Source organism: Cherax quadricarinatus, chromosome 3 (genome assembly GCF_038502225.1).
Source record: "Cherax quadricarinatus isolate ZL_2023a chromosome 3, ASM3850222v1, whole genome shotgun sequence".
Lineage (NCBI taxonomy): Eukaryota > Metazoa > Arthropoda > Malacostraca > Decapoda > Parastacidae > Cherax > Cherax quadricarinatus.
In genome coordinates, this window is record NC_091294.1 from 22,088,061 (window position 1) to 22,102,613 (window position 14,553).

A 14,553-nucleotide genomic window follows, 5' to 3' on the forward strand; every position below is an offset into this window, starting at 1 on the left:
TGCACACGAAAATCACTCACTACGAAAGCAAAAGACTTGGCAGACGATGCAACATCCCCCCAATGAAAAGCAGGGGTGTCACTAGCACGTTAAGAGACCATACAATAAGTGTCAGGGGCCCGAGACTGTTCAACTGCCTCCCAGCATACATAAGGGGGATTACCAACAGACCCCTGGCAGTCTTCAAGCTGGCACTGGACAAGCACCTAAAGTCAGTTCCGGATCAGCCGGGCTGTGGCTCGTACGTTGGTTTGCGTGCAGCCAGCAGCAACAGCCTGGTTGATCAGGCTCTGATCCACCGGGAGGCCTGGTCACAGACCGGGCCGCGGGGGCGTTGACCCCCGGAACTCTCTCCAGGTAAACTCCAGGTATAGATAATCCCAGGTTATACAGAATATTTAGATTATAGATAATCCCAGGTTATACAGAATATTTAGATTATGGATAATCCCTGGTTATACAGAATATTTAGATTATAGATAATCCCAGGTTATACAGGATATTTAGATTATAGATAATCCCAGGTTATACAGAATATAAATTATAACTTCATGTATAACTACTGTACCAGAAGTATTGGAAGTTCTAGCAGGATTGTTCTGTATAACATTATTGAAGCTTATTGTCAATGTTGGTCTAATAGAAATGCATATAGTAATCTAGTGCACGCATAGTGCACGTGTAGGGTGTAGAGTGCACCTACATGATGTAGAGTGCACCTACATGATGTAGAGTGCATCTACATGGTGTAGAGTGCACCTACATGATGTAGAGTGCACCTACATGGTGTAGAGTGCACCTACATGATGTAGAGTGCATCTACATGATGTAGAGTGCATCTACATGATGTAGAGTGCACCTACATGATGTAGAGTGCATCTACATGATGTAGAGTGCACCTACATGATGTAGAGTGCACCTACATGATGTAGAGTGCACCTACATGATGTAGAGTGCACCTACATGATGTAGAGTGCATCTACATGATGTAGAGTGCACCTACATGATGTAGAGTGCATCTACATGGTGTAGAGTGCACCTACATGATGTAGAGTGCACCTACATGATGTAGAGTGCACCTACATGATGTAGAGTGCACCTACATGATGTAGAGTGCACCTACATGATGTAGAGTGCACCTACATGATGTAGAGTGCACCTACATGATGTAGAGTGCACCTACATGGTATAGAGTGCACCTACATGATGTAGAGTGCACCTAAATGATGTAGAGTGCACCAACATGATGTAGAGTGCACCTACGTGATGTAGAGTGCACCTACATGGTGTAGAGTGCACCTGCATGATGTAGAGTACACCTACATGATGTAGAGTGCACCAACATGATGTAGAGTGCACCTAAATGACGTAGAGTGCACCTACATGATGTAGAGTGCACCTACATGATGTAGAGTGCCCCTACATGGTGTAGAGTGCACCTACATGATGAAGAGTGCACCTACATGATGTAGAGTGCACATACATGATGTAGATTGCACCTACATGATGTAGAGTGCACCTACATGATGTAGAGTGCACCCACATGATGTAGAGTGCACCTACATGATGTAGAGTGCACCAACATGATGTAGAGTGCACCTACATGATGTATAGTGCACCTACATGATGTAGAGTACACCTACATGATGTAGAATGCACCTACATGATGTAGAGTGCACCTACATGATGTAGAGTGCACCTACATGATGTAGAGTGCACCTACATGATGTAGAGTGCACCTACATGATGTAGAGTGCACCTACATGATGTAGAGTGCACCAACATGATGTATAGTGCACCTACATGGTGTAGAGCGCACCTACATGATGTTGAGTGCACCTACATGATGTAGAGTGCACCTACATGATGTAGAGTGCACCTACATGATGTAGAGTGCACCTACATGATGTAGAGTGCACCAACATGATGTATAGTGCACCTACATGGTGTAGAGCGCACCTACATGATGAAGAGTGCACCTACATGTTGTAGAGTGCACCTACATGATGTAGAGTGCACCTACATGATGTTGAGTACACCTACATGATGAAGAGTGCACCTACATGATGTAGAGTGCACCTACATGATGTAGAGTGCACCTACATGATGTTGAGTACACCTACATGATGAAGAGTGCACCTACATGATGTAGAGTGCACCTACATGATGTAGAGTGCACCTACATGATGTAGAATGCACCTACATGATGTAGAGTGCACCTACATGATGTAGAGTGCACCTACATGATGACTGCACCAACATGATGTTGAGTGCACCTACATGATGTAGAGTGCACCTACTTGATGACTGCACCAACATGATGTAGAGTGCACCTACATGATGTAGAGTGCACCTACATGATGTAGAGTGCACCTACATGATGTAGAGTGCACCTACATGATGACTGAACCAACATGATGTAGAGTGCACCTACAAGATGTAGAGTGCACCTACTTGATGACTGCACCAACATGATGTTGAGTGCACCTACATGATGTAGAGTGCACCTACATGATGACTGCACCAACATGATGCAGAGTGCACCTACATGATGACTGCACCAACATGATGTTGAGTGCACCTACATGATGTAGAGTGCACCTACTTGATGACTGCACCAACATGATGTAGAGTGCACCAACATGATGTAGAGTGCACCTACATGATGTAGAATGCACCAACATGATGTTGAGTGCACCTACATGATGTAGAATGCACCAACATGATGTAGAGTGCACCTACATGATGTAGAGTGCACCAACATGGTGTTGAGTGCACCTACATGATGTAGAGTGCACCTACATGATGAAGAGTGCACCTACATGATGAAGAGTGCACCTACATGATGTAGAGTGCACCTACATGATGTAGAGTGCACCTACATGATGTAGAGTGCACCAACATGGTGTTGAGTGCACCTACATGATGTAGAGTGCACCTACATGATATTGAGTACACCTACATGATGAAGAGTGCACCTACATGATGTAGAATGCACCTACATGATGTAGAGTGCACCTACATGATGTAGAGTGCACCTACATGATGTAGAGTGCACCAACATGGTGTTGAGTGCACCTACATGATGTTGAGTGCACCTACATGATGTAGAGTGCACCTACATGATGAAGAGTGCACCAACATGATGTAGAGTGCACCTACATGATGACTGCACCAACATGATGCAGAGTGCACCTACTTGATGTTGAGTGCACCTACATGATGTTGAGTGCACCTACATGATGTAGAGTGCACCTACATTATGAAGAGTGCACCAACATGATGTGGAGTGCACCTACATGATGTAGAGTGCACCTACATGATGAAGAGTGCACCAACATGATGTAGAGTGCACCTACATGATGTAGAGTGCACCAACATGATGTAGTGTGCTCCAGCTTGATGTAGAGTGCACCTACATGATGAATAGTGCACCAACATGATGTAGAATGCACCTACATGATGTAGAGTGCACCTACATGATGAAGAGTGCACCAACATGATGTAGTGCTCCAACTTGATGTAGAGTGCACCTACACGATGAAGAGTGCACCAACATGATGTAGAGTGCACCTACATGATGTAGAGTGCTCCAACTTGATGTAGAGTGCACCTACATGATGTAGAGTGCTCCAACTTGATGTAGAGTGCGCCTGCACGATGTAGTGCACCTACAAAGTGTTATGAGCATAGGTGTGGAGTGCACATTAATGCATGGTGTATAGTGCAGGTGTAGGGGGTAGAGTGCACCTACACGAGACAAAGTGCAGCTACACGAGACAGAGTGCACCTGCACGAGGCAGAGTGCACCTACGCAAGCCAGAGTGCACCTACACGAGGCAGAGTGCACCTCCACAAGACAGAGTGCACCTACACAAGGCAGAGTGCACCTACACAAGACAGTGCACCTACACAAGGCAGAGTGCACCTACACAAGGCAGAGTGCACCTACACAAGACAGAGTGCACCTACACGAGGCAGAGTGCACCTCCACAAGACAGAGTGCACCTACACAAGGCGGAGTGCACCTACACAAGACAGAGTGCACCTACACAAGGCAGAGTGCACCTACACAAGGCAGAGTGCACCTACACAAGGCAGAGTGCACCTACACAAGACAGAGTGCACCTACACGAGGCAGAGTGCACCTACACAAGACAGAGTGCACCTACACAAGGCAGAGTGCACCTACACAAGGCAGAGTGCACCTACACAAGGCAGAGTGCACCTACACGAGGCAGAGTGCACCTACACAAGGCAGAGTGCACCTACACAAGGCAGAGTGCACCTACACAAGGCAGAGTGCACCTACACGAGGCAGAGTGCACCTACACAAGGCAGAGTGCACCTACACGAGGCAGAGTGCACCTACACGAGGCAGAGTGCACCTACACGAGGCAGAGTGCACCTACACAAGGCAGAGTGCATGATGTAGAGTGCATCTACAAGGTGTTGTGAACATAGATGCTGGGTTAAAATTAATGGTATAACGTTCACATGCACGATGTTGCATGATGATGCATCAGGCAGTGCACATGTATGGTGTTTGTTTCTTTGTTTTGACAGAGTGCACCTGCACGAGGCAGAGTGCACCTACACAAGGCAGAGTGCACCTACACGAGGCAGAGTGCACCTACACAAGGCAGAGTGCACCTACACAAGGCAGAGTGCACCTACACAAGGCAGAGTGCATGATGTAGAGTGCATCTACAAGGTGTTGTGAACATAGATGCTGGGTTAAAATTAATGGTATAACGTTCACATGCACGATGTTGCATGATGATGCATCAGGCAGTGCACATGTATGGTGTTTGTTTCTTTGTTTTTATTAGGCCTCATATATCACTTTAGACTTTTACAATATTTTTGTAGTAAATTATGTAGAAGTTAACCCAGACTAACCCAGTAAATAAGCGCAGATATATGGTGCACGCTGCCCATAGACGGCACACAGTGCACGTAGATGACAAACAGTAAATACAGATGTCATAGTGCACATAGATGGTGCACAGTGCACGTAGATGGCACACAGTGCACATAGATGGTGCATACTGCCCATAGATGACACAGTGCACGTAGATGATACACAGTAAATACAGATGTCATAGTGCACATAGATAGTGCAGTGCACATAGATGGTACACATAGTTCACAAAGATGGTGCACAGTGCACATAGATGGTGCAGTGCACATAGATGGTGCACAGTGCACACAGATGGTGCACTGCACATAGATGGTGCACAATGCACATAGATGGTGCACAGTGCACACTGATGATGCACAGTGCACATAGATGTGCATAGTGCACATAGATGGTGCACAGTGCACACAGCCTTGAGTGCCGAGATCACATTTCATAACATTGTTGCCACTTCTCCGGCCTCGTGCACGTTTGACAAGACTTGGCACCGCTTTCTAAATCAGCCTACGAAAAACTATACTACACCTCGTGCACCGCGCCGCGGTAAAATCCCCAGCTGAACTGCTCCCACCGTCGGGTATAGCTGAAAATAAAATTTAAGTCCTTTTAGGGGGCAAATCCCGGAGAAAATAAGGAAGGCGAGGGAGGATGAGAGTCCGTGACAATAGTGGCGCGTGCGCCCCCCTGGCTCAGTTAGTGTTGGGACTTGTCTAGTGTACGACCATCACCGTGTCGTCGCGAACTCTCCTAAAAACCGATTGATTTATGTCGTGTTTAATGCCTAGGTTCGGCGAACACAGTGGGCAGAGGTGTAGCGAGGTTCCTTGCTCGCGTGGAGCACTAACCTCAGGCGGATGGATCCCAGTATAGGCTGGTACCAGCCAGAACAACAAGGCCCCGCCAGAGACCTCTGGGCCAGAATTTGGCTCACTCAACAAGGTCTGGACAACATGAATCTCAACGACACCAATATGAACCACGAGTACATTCCCATTTGTGCCGACGATGCCACCACTAGGACTAACAAAAACGCCAGTGTGAACGCGAATAATAGTTATTACAACCGAACCAAAAGGAAAAGAGAGAACCGAGCCAGCACGTACGGTCTCAACCACAACCATAAGAACCTCATAGGACAGTTTGGTGGCTGTCCTTGGCGCCGCCAACCTGATAACTACGACCTGGGGGTAGTTGGGTGAGTCACCTGACCTGGGTGGTAAGCTGGGACCTGTGGTAGTGACGGGACCTGTGCTCATCACCTGAGATTTGTTGTGTTGATATAGGATCTGTAGTGATGACCTGAAACTGGTGTTGATATAGGATCTGTTGTGATGACCTGAGACATGTGTTGATATAGGATCTGTAGTGATGACCTGAGACATGTGGTGTTGATATAGGATCTGTAGTGATGACCTGAAACTTGTGGTGTTGATATAGGATCTGTATTGATGACCTGAAACTGGTGGTGTTGATATAGGATCTGTAGTGATGACCTGAGACTTGTGGTGTTGATATAGGATCTGTAGTGATGACCTGAAACTGGTGGTGTTGATATAGGATCTGTAGTGATGACCTGAAACTGGTGGTGTTGATATAGGATCTGTAGTGATGACCTGAAACTTGTGGTGTTGATATAGGATCTGTAGTGATGACCTGAGACTTGTGGTGTTGATAGGATCTGTAGTGATGACCTGAGACTTGTGGTGTTGATATAGGATCTGTAGTGATGACCTGAGACTTGTGGTGTTGATAGGATCTGTAGTGATGACCTGAAACTGGTGGTGTTGATATAGGATCTGTAGTGATGACCTGAGACTTGTGGTGTTGATAGGATCTGTAGTGATGACCTGAGACTTGTGGTGTTGATATAGGATCTGTAGTGATGACCTGAAACTGGTGGTGTTGATATAAGAACATAACATAAGAACGAAGGAACACTGCAGAAGGCCTACTGGCCCATGCGAGGCAGGTCCAAGTCTCCTACCGGCTTAAGCCAATGCACCCAACCTAGTCAGGTCAGGTCACATTGACTTAAGGGAGGAACACGGCAACCGACCTGTTAGCACAAGCTATCAGGTCTAACTCACACCCACCCACATCTACTCATGTATTTATCCAACCTATTTTTAAAGCTACACAACGTTCTGGCCTCTATAACGGTACTTGGGAGTTTGTTCCACTCATCCACAACTCTATTACCAAACCAGTACTTTCCTATATCCTTCCTGACATGTGGTGTTGATATAGGATCTGTAGTGATGACCTGAGACTTGTGGTGTTGATATAGGATCTGTAGTGATGACCTGAGACTTGTGGTGTTGATATAGGATCTGTAGTGATGACCTGAGACTTGTGGTGTTGATATAGGATCTGTAGTGATGACCTGAGACTTGTGGTGTTGATATAGGATCTGTAGTGATGACCTGAAACTGGTGGTGTTGATATAGGATCTGTAGTGATGACCTGAGACTTGTGTTGATATAGGATCTGTAGTGATGACCTGAAACTGGTGGTGTTGATATAGGATCTGTAGTGATGACCTGAGACATGTGGTGTTGATATAGGATCTGTAGTGATGACCTGAGACTTGTGGTGTTGATATAGGATCTGTAGTGATGACCTGAGACTGGTGGTGTTGATATAGGAACTGTAGTGATGACCTGAGACTTGTGGTGTTGATATAGGATCTGTAGTGATGACCTGAGACTTGTGGTGTTGATATAGGATCTGTAGTGATGACCTGAGACTTGTGGTGTTGATATAGGATCTGTAGTGATGACCTGAGACTTGTGGTGTTGATGTAGGATCTGTAGTGATGACCTGAGACTGGTGGTGTTGACAGGACTTGTAGTGATGACCTGAGACTTGTAGTGATGACCTGAGACTTGTAGTGTTGAAAAAGGACCTGTAGTGATGACCTGAGCCATATGTTGTTGACATAGGATCTGTAGTGTTGACCTGGGACTTGTGCTAACCTGGGACTTGTGCTGACCTGGGAACTGGTAGTGACCTAACACCTGTGGTGATGACCTGAGACTTGTATTAACATGGGACCTGTAGTGATGACCTGAGATCTGTCATGTTGAACAGGGACTAATGGTGATTTGAGGGCTGTGGTGTTGACCTGAGGTTTGTAGTGGTGACTTGAGATCGGTACTGTTGACCTGGGGTCTGTGGTAGGAACCTTGGACCAGTAGTGGTTATGTGAGACCTGTGGTAGTGACATAGGACCTGGGGTGATGACCTGAGATCAGCAGTGGTGACCTTGGATCTGTAGTGGTGACTTGAAACCTGTGGCAGTGATCTGTAGTAGTGACCTTGGACCTATATTTGTGACTTTAAGACCTGTGGTAGTAATCCGAGGCCTGTATTATTAGTCTTGCATAAGAATATAAGAACAGTGGACCATCACAGTAGGTCCAAAAGCCCATGCTAGGCAGGTTCAATTAACATCCAACCACACCCACTCATGTGCCTGTTCATCCTGTATATTTAAAGCTGCTCAAAGTTCTTGATTCATTGACACTTGTAAGTTGCTGTATGACCCTCGTAGGTTTAGTGCTTCTTTTTTATTATAATAATAATTACTTGTAAGTTGCTCATAATAAATCTCTTGTCAGACTAATACACCTCTGTCCCTCAAGGAAGTCTCTTTGATGCTGTTGAGAGGCTTTATCTAACGATTGGACCTAATTTCCCTTTTCTTGAATTGAACTTGAATGCTTTCCACTCCCCTATGGGTTTATGCTCCCCCATGAATGTAATAATAATAATAATATAATAATAATAGTACTTCATATCAGTTTGACTTGTCAATGGTTGGACCAAACCGTCATAAGTTTTCCTTTCCATATAAGTGCAGGTTATTTGTGTATTGTTCCAGCCCCGGTGTGACTTTTTTTTCTTCTTCAGTGCTCATTATCCTTTTTGAATAAATTTTGTACCTGCATTAGTGGCCCAAGACCTATAATAATGACCAAAGACCAGTATTAGTAACCTGCAATCTGTATGGGTGGCCTGTAACCTATATTAGTGTCCTGGGACCTGTGTGATGACTTATCTGTTGCAAGGATATGGGGTATGTAATAATGACCTGAGATGTAGTTATGGATGTCGAACGAAGTCATAATTCTTAAATTACTAGCATTAGTGAGTTGTCCATTCTGCAGGTTTGGTGATTTGTTAAAATATAATCACAAATTATCCAACAGTAATTTAATATTGCAGGCATGAGCAATAATTTAAGTTAGATTATTTATTTGGGAAATCTTTGCTTGTAGGAAACTTGCAGACCTTTTAACTACAACATCAGGCCCTTAAGCAAACACTATGATGACCTCCTGGCACTCCTTGAATCACTAAAGACACCCTTCTCCTGCATTATTCTTACTGAGACCTGGCTTAAGCAGGACACAATAGATATCTACCCTCTACCAGGATACACAGCAATTCACAACTGCAGACCAAACCAAGTTGGGGGTGGTATTGCAATCTATTACTCTAACCAATTATCTTGTATTAGCACCACTTGCTTTAGTGATGAATATGGGGAATACATTTTTGCTAATTTTACTGTAAAAAACCTTAAGACACCTATAACAATCGGTGCCATTTACCGGATACCTCACACAAACATCCCAAATTTCAGTGAGAAATTAAAGTCACTAATAACAAACAGACAAATGAATAAGCACCACCTTCTCTTAGCTGGAGACTTCAACATCAACCTTGGCTACTAGATGATCAGCCTGTAACTGATTTCATCAACAATATGAACAACACACTTCTCATACCAACAATAACTAAACCAACCAGGCTCACTGAGACAAGTGCAACCATAATAGACCACATATGGACCAATATACTAGCCCCCCTTAAATCAGGGATAATCACAGATAGCACTACAGACCACTACCCTACCTTCCTCCTGACAAACATTAATAAACCACCACTTGAATACAACAAAGTCTCATTTAGACTCCATGATGAGGCCTCAATAAGGAAGTTCACAACTGACATAGAGATTGTTGACTGGCCTACAGAATTCTCCAAGGCCAATGGTATTGATGACTGGACATACATTTTTCTTAACAAATTACTTAGACTATACAACAAACATTGTCCTATAAAAACGAAACAGATCACAAACAAACGGCTTGGTTGCCCATGGCTAACCAGCACCATTCTGAAATCCATTGACAAGAAACACCAATATGAAAAGCAATATAGACAGGGCTTAATACACAAAGATATTCTTAAACACTATTCATCAGTTCTCACCAAAGTAATAAAGAAAGCCAAACAACTATACTACTCCAGTAGATTCACAGACACTAGAGGAAATATAAAAAAGACCTGGAAAACACTCTCTCAGATTCTAGGGGCCCACAAACTGAAAAAAAACAAGAATATTGTCCTAACTTAACCTAATGAAACACCACTACATCCCACTGACACAGCTAACAAGATAAATGACTTCTTCTCAACCATAGGATCTAATCTCGCCAATAAAATCCCACATACTAATGCCCATGCCGGGGACTACCTAGATGGGAATTTCCCAAATTCCTTCTATCTTGCACCAACTGAGCCCTTGGAAGTCACCAGAGATTATAAAGTCACTTAAAAACAACTCAGGGAATCTGTGTAATGTCCCACCATTACTGTACAAGCGAGCGGCCCATATCCTTTCGCATGCTATTTCATTACTTTTTAATGAGTCACTAGAAACTAGCACCTTCCCGAAACTACTCAAGATGGCAAGGGTTACACCAATACATAAAGGTGGTGACCCTACAGACTTAAACAACTATAGGCCAATATCAAACTTACCATTGCTATCCAAAATCTTTCAGAAACTCGTGCACAGGAGACTATATTCATTTATAACAGCACAAAACATACTCAACCCCTGCCAATTTGGATTTAGGAAAAATAAAAGCACTAATGATGGAATCATAAAAATGCTAGATCTGCTTTACACAGCATTGGAAAATAAGGAATATCCACTAGGAATTTTTATTGACCTAAGAAAAGCTTTTGACACAGTAGACCACGACATCCTACTCCACAAACTTGACCATTACGGTATAAGAGGCCATGCGCTTGCTTATTTCAAATCTTACCTTACTAATAGGTATCAGTATGTTACCATTAAAGACACAGCATCAACAACACGGCCACTTGATACTGGAGTTCCGCAGGGAAGTGTCCTTGGTCCCCTGCTCTTCCTCATATACATCAATGATCTTCCAAACGTATCCCAACACCTGAAACCCATTCTCTTTGCTGACGACACGACTTATGTCATCTCTCACCCTAATCTTGCCACCCTCAACACCATTGTTAACGAGGAGCTGATCAAAATATCGACTTGGATGACAGCCAATAAACTTACGCTTAACACTGACAAAACCTACTATATTATGTTTGGTAGCAGAGCAGGATATGCACAAATTAACATTAAGATCGACAACACTCTAATTACCAGACATAATGAGGGCAAATTCCTAGGCCTATACCCCGACAACAACCTGAATTTCAGCACCCATATCCAACACATAACCAAAAAAGTATCGAAAACAGTTGGGATCCTCTCCAAGATACGATACTACGTGCCGCAAAATGCCCTTCTCACACTATACCACTCACTTATTTATCCATACCTCACCTATACTATTTGTGCTTGGGGATCAACTGCAGCAACACACCTAAAGCCAATAATAACCCAACAAAAAGCTGCAGTAAGAATAATCACTAAATCCCATCCCTGGCAACACACTCCCCCACTCTTCATAGATCTAAACTTACTCCCTGTTCAGTACATCCACACTTACTACTGTGCAATCTACATCTACAGTACCTTAAACTCCAATATCAACCTTAACCTAAAACGCTTTCTTGATAGTTGTGACAGAACCCACAGGCATAACACCAGACACAAACATCTCTACGACATTCCCCATGTCCGACTAAACCTTTACAAAAATTCAATGTATGTCAAAGGCCCTAAAATCTGGAACACCCTACCTGAGAACTCTAGAACTGCAGACACATTCATCACCTTCAAAACTACCATTAGAAAACATCTTATCTCCCTGATAAACCCCATCAACTAACTACACAAATACCACCTGGTGGTTCACACTTACACTCACTCACCCATTTGACCATAAACAGAAATATTAATCTCAATCTTAAAATAATGAATCCTATGATACTCCAATACTGAAACTGTGTACTGTGCCAAAACAAAAGCATTCACATTGCTAAACTCACAAACTAGTATTTAGTCACTTAGCCATAATACCAACTTGCCTCATAATTTGTAATATTTTAAAATAAAGAATTAAACTAAGTCTGCCCGAAATGCCTAGCCATGCTAGGCGTTCTAGTGGTACACTCTGTAATCATTATTTAACTACATGTAAACCACACAACAACCAAATTCTGTAAATTCAACATTGTAATCTTTATAGAGAATAAACTTTGAATTAATGATTTGAATAAATAAGTAAAATAAATCTTTTATTTCTTATGATTTGTACAAAGATGTTACACTGGTAAGTTTTGCATACTTCATATATAATTTAATGCAGTTGAAATCTCAGAAGAAAGTAATTTATTATGCAAAGTATTTCATTTTTTTTTTTTTTTTGGTTTTTACATCAGTTTAACAGGCTAAAAGCTGTTATCCTGTCTGAACTCATTTTAAAGCCCAGTCCTATTGAAGGATACTATCACCCCTTGAGATGTGATCCACAACAATTGAGCTAGCACCCAGGTACCTACTTATTGCTAAATGAACAGGGGCAACACATGTTTGGAAAGTTAGTTTAATATGTTTATTATGCACCCCATACGCATCCTGTGGGCGGTAGTCAAAAGAAACCATTCCCAATGTTTCCACCCGTGCTGGGGATTGAACCGGAAATGTAACCATGGACCCTCACTACTAGAGCTAAGTGTGTGGGAGAGAGAGAGTGGAGAAGAGAGGGTGTATTTGTATTGTAATTGTATAAAAAATGTAACCAGTTGGAATGTATAACTACTGTAACATTTTTATATGGCTCATAAGAAATAAATATTTTAATTAATTTATGTATTTAAGTTATCAATTGGTCAGAAGTCTGCAACAGTTTCCATCAGGCCAAAAACTTCTCAGATACTTAATTTAACCCAACCTAACTTGGTGAATTTGATGAAATCATTTACAGTATGTTCAGGAAGTGTACTGATTGCCTGGAACCTGTGGTGATGACCTGTTTTAGTAACTTGAAAAATTCAACTTGTCACTTGACTAATATTAATGACTTGGGACCTGTGGATATCCTGGGATCTGTGTTGCTACCTCCTGGCATTTGTAGGCTCATACACAGGTCTAGAAAATTAATTTGTGACCCATTGTGTGTGGTTTATTTGGGGTTTTGAAAGGTTATTGCACTAAAATTCAGGATTACAACAATTCCTGAAACACCATTTAATGTTCTGTACTACAAAATAATATATAGACTAACTGTTTAAGAGAGGAGTAACATAAACCTTGGATAATTAATTTCAGCATAATTAAGAGAGCATTTTTCTGTTAATGGTTAGATTGGCTAATGAAGGCTAGGCTATTGAAGGCTAGGACACAATGTACATTTATTTCAATGTAAGGTGGAAAAGCTACCACCACATCTACGAGGTGCTGAGAAGAAAACTGATGAACTCACCATTGAGTGAAATTGAGTAATGATCAAAAATTGCATTTTACTAAAAAACAAACAAACAAACAAAAAAAAAAAGTGATCATCACTCTTGAAAATGAGACCAGTTTGATCAAAATTGTATGATTGGTTATCTGGGTATAGTTGCAAATGATTGTAGGTGATTTTCACAAAAGTGACATTTGGCAGATTTGTCATTTTTCTTCTCAGCACCTTGTATAATCTTTATTATTTAATGGTGTGGCCCAGTAAGCCAGCAGAATGTCTCTTTCAAATGAACAGTGGCTCCACTGAGTGGATCATATGAATAAGATCTGCATTAGAAGAAATTTCCATAGCTCTCTTGACAAACAAAATTCTGCATTGTCATGTAATGCTATTTTATTATGGGTCAGGCTAGGCTAGACTGGATTAGTGTACTCTCACTTTGAGGAAATGGTGTGTGCTTTCAGATTCATCTTTATGATATTTACCCTTTGTCACCAAAATTTTGAAACATAAAGTACTGTATCTTTTAAGTTAACGGTCTAATATTTACAGCTTGGATTACAATAAAGAATTTCAAAGGTGTGATCATTTTTTTTTAATTTCTTGTAGACTATATGTGTTAAGGCTATTTTTCTTTTTGACAGTGATATTTACTAATTTTACTTTCATTATTTTCCTCTAGTTGTGAGATTTTATTACCTCCATTCTAATTGGATATTAAGTCAGTGCAAATTCATTAATGGTCATTTAAGCCTGTACCTCAATATGCTATCCTAGTTCTTTTGTAGTTGTGTTTACAATATGTTGTGTTGATTTTCATTGTTCTGTTATACAGTAGTCTTCCAGTTATCTTTTCATATAGATTCATCTACAGTTTGGGAAAGACCTGTTTGATAGTCATTTTTAAATGTCACACTGGTATGTGTACAGCCAAAA

General features: G+C 42.1%; 1 protein-coding gene across 2 annotated transcripts in view; it reads left to right on the plus strand.

Annotated features, from left to right (window-relative positions):
- Positions 1-5,610: 5,610 nt before the first annotated feature.
- Positions 5,611-14,553, plus strand: part of LOC128706591 (terminal nucleotidyltransferase 4B-like) — a 367,220-nt gene continuing 358,277 nt past the window's right edge. For both annotated transcript variants that reach the window (XM_053801532.2, XM_070090751.1), the window contains exon 1: positions 5,611-6,116. In XM_053801532.2, the coding sequence (XP_053657507.2) occupies positions 5,776-6,116 (341 nt within the window). In that variant the 5' untranslated portion in view covers positions 5,611-5,775. The remainder of the gene's footprint in view (positions 6,117-14,553) is intronic.